At 47.2% G+C, this 1,706-nt stretch overlaps 1 protein-coding gene across 1 annotated transcript; it reads left to right on the top strand.

Moving 5' to 3' along the window:
* Positions 1-207: 207 nt before the first annotated feature.
* On the top strand, positions 208-1,149 carry LOC129543387 (olfactory receptor 2G3-like). Its single transcript, XM_055406463.2, has one exon. It carries the CDS (start codon positions 208-210, stop codon positions 1,147-1,149), a length of 942 nt encoding a protein of 313 aa, XP_055262438.2.
* The last annotated feature ends 557 nt before the right edge of the window (positions 1,150-1,706 follow it).

Below are 1,706 nucleotides of genomic sequence, written 5' to 3'. Positions count from 1 at the left end.
AGGAGGAGATGGCAACCCACTCCAGTATTCTTGCCTGGAGAATCCCATGGACAGAGGAGCCTGATGTGCTTACAGTCCATGGAGTCACAAGAGGCAGACACAACTTAGCAACTAAACCACCACCACCACCACATTGTGACCAGAGGCCGATACATTATCCTTTCTCTGAATTCTTACCATGTTTTCCTCCTTTTTGTGAACAGGGTGATGGGCATGAACAGAAGCAGTGTCAAAGAAGACTTCATCCTGGTGGGCTTCTCTGATCAGCCCAACGTAGAAAAGATACTCTTTGTGTTTGTTTTGGTATCCTATCTCCTGACTCTGGTGGGGAATACAGTCATTATTCTGATCTCCTCCACAGATTCTAAACTCAGAACACCCATGTACTTTTTCCTTACTCACCTCTCCCTAGTTGATATCTGCTTCACTACCAGCATTGTCCCCCAGCTGCTGTGGAACCTAAGAGGACCAGCCAAGACCATAACAGCCCTGGGCTGTGCTGTCCAGCTCTACGTCTCTCTGGCTCTGGGCTCCACTGAGTGCGTTCTCCTGGCTGTAATGGCTTTTGATTGCTATGCTGCGGTGTGCAAACCTCTCCACTACGCAGCCGTAATGAACCCACGGCTGTGCCAGGCTCTGGCAGGGGTTGCATGGCTGAGTGGAGTAGGAAACACTCTCACCCAGAGCACTGTCACCCTCTGGCTGCCTCGCTGTGGACACCGGTGGCTCCATCATTTCTTCTGTGAGGTACCCTCAATGATTAAACTTGCATGTGTGGACATCCATGCCAATGAGGTCCAGCTATTCATTGCTTCATTGGTCTTGCTCCTCTTGCCCTTAGCACTGATATTGATGTCCTATGGACATATAGCCAAGGCAGTTATTAGGATCAAATCAGTCCAGGCCTGGCGCAAAGCCCTGGGGACATGTGGATCCCACTTGATGGTTGTGTCCCTCTTCTATGGGACCATCACAGCTGTTTACATCCAGCCCAACAGTTCTTATGCCCATACTTATGGGAAATTCATCTCCCTCCTGTACACAGTGGTGACTCCAGCCCTCAATCCTCTCATCTACACACTGAGGAATAAAGATGTGAAAGGAGCCCTGGGAAGACTTTTTCACAGAGCCAGAGACCTAGGCTTATAAAAAAATGAAGCTGAGCGCACGGAGGTCGACTTTTTGATGGCAAAATGAAGCGGAAGGTCATCTTGCACCTTCTTTCTCTAAAGAAACACTAACCTATAAGGAACACGCACAATCATCACAGTCTGCTTTATTGTCTGTTACTCAGCCTCAGAACCTTCCGTCCTCGCAACCTCTTTCCCAGGCTTCTTTTGGACCCTTTGAAGCCGCCCTCTCCCACACCCTTTAATTGTCCATTATTCACATAATTTCTGTTTCTTGCCCTCCCTTCCTGCTTTTCTTCAATCTTCCTTCCCTTTTCCACTGTTCGTTCTATTTTTCCAATTGTTCTCTCCTGTATTACCCCTTGCCTTCCCTTCCCTCCTTTTTGTTGCTTCCTTCCTTTCCCCCATTTTAGTCTTTCATTTCTTTCCATTTTTATGAGGTGCTCAACAACCATTTCCCTGGCTGCTTCTACACATTATCCCTTCCCAACAGTATTCTCATAATTCCTGGAAACAACTCTGTCTAAAAGTAATTTCCCGTTTATCACAATAAAGAGTTTTCATTTGCTGTGTGGT

The sequence above is a fragment of the Moschus berezovskii genome, chromosome 23, assembly GCF_049115385.1.
Source record: "Moschus berezovskii isolate FMDL1 chromosome 23, NW_MosBer_1.0, whole genome shotgun sequence".
NCBI classification, from domain to species: domain Eukaryota; kingdom Metazoa; phylum Chordata; class Mammalia; order Artiodactyla; family Moschidae; genus Moschus; species Moschus berezovskii.
This window is presented reverse-complemented; position numbering and strand designations above follow the sequence as displayed.

Coding starts and splice junctions, on each gene's coding strand:
- LOC129543387 (XM_055406463.2), top strand. CDS start 208: ATGGGCATGAACAGAAGCAGTGTCAAAGAAGACTTCATCCTGGTGGGC.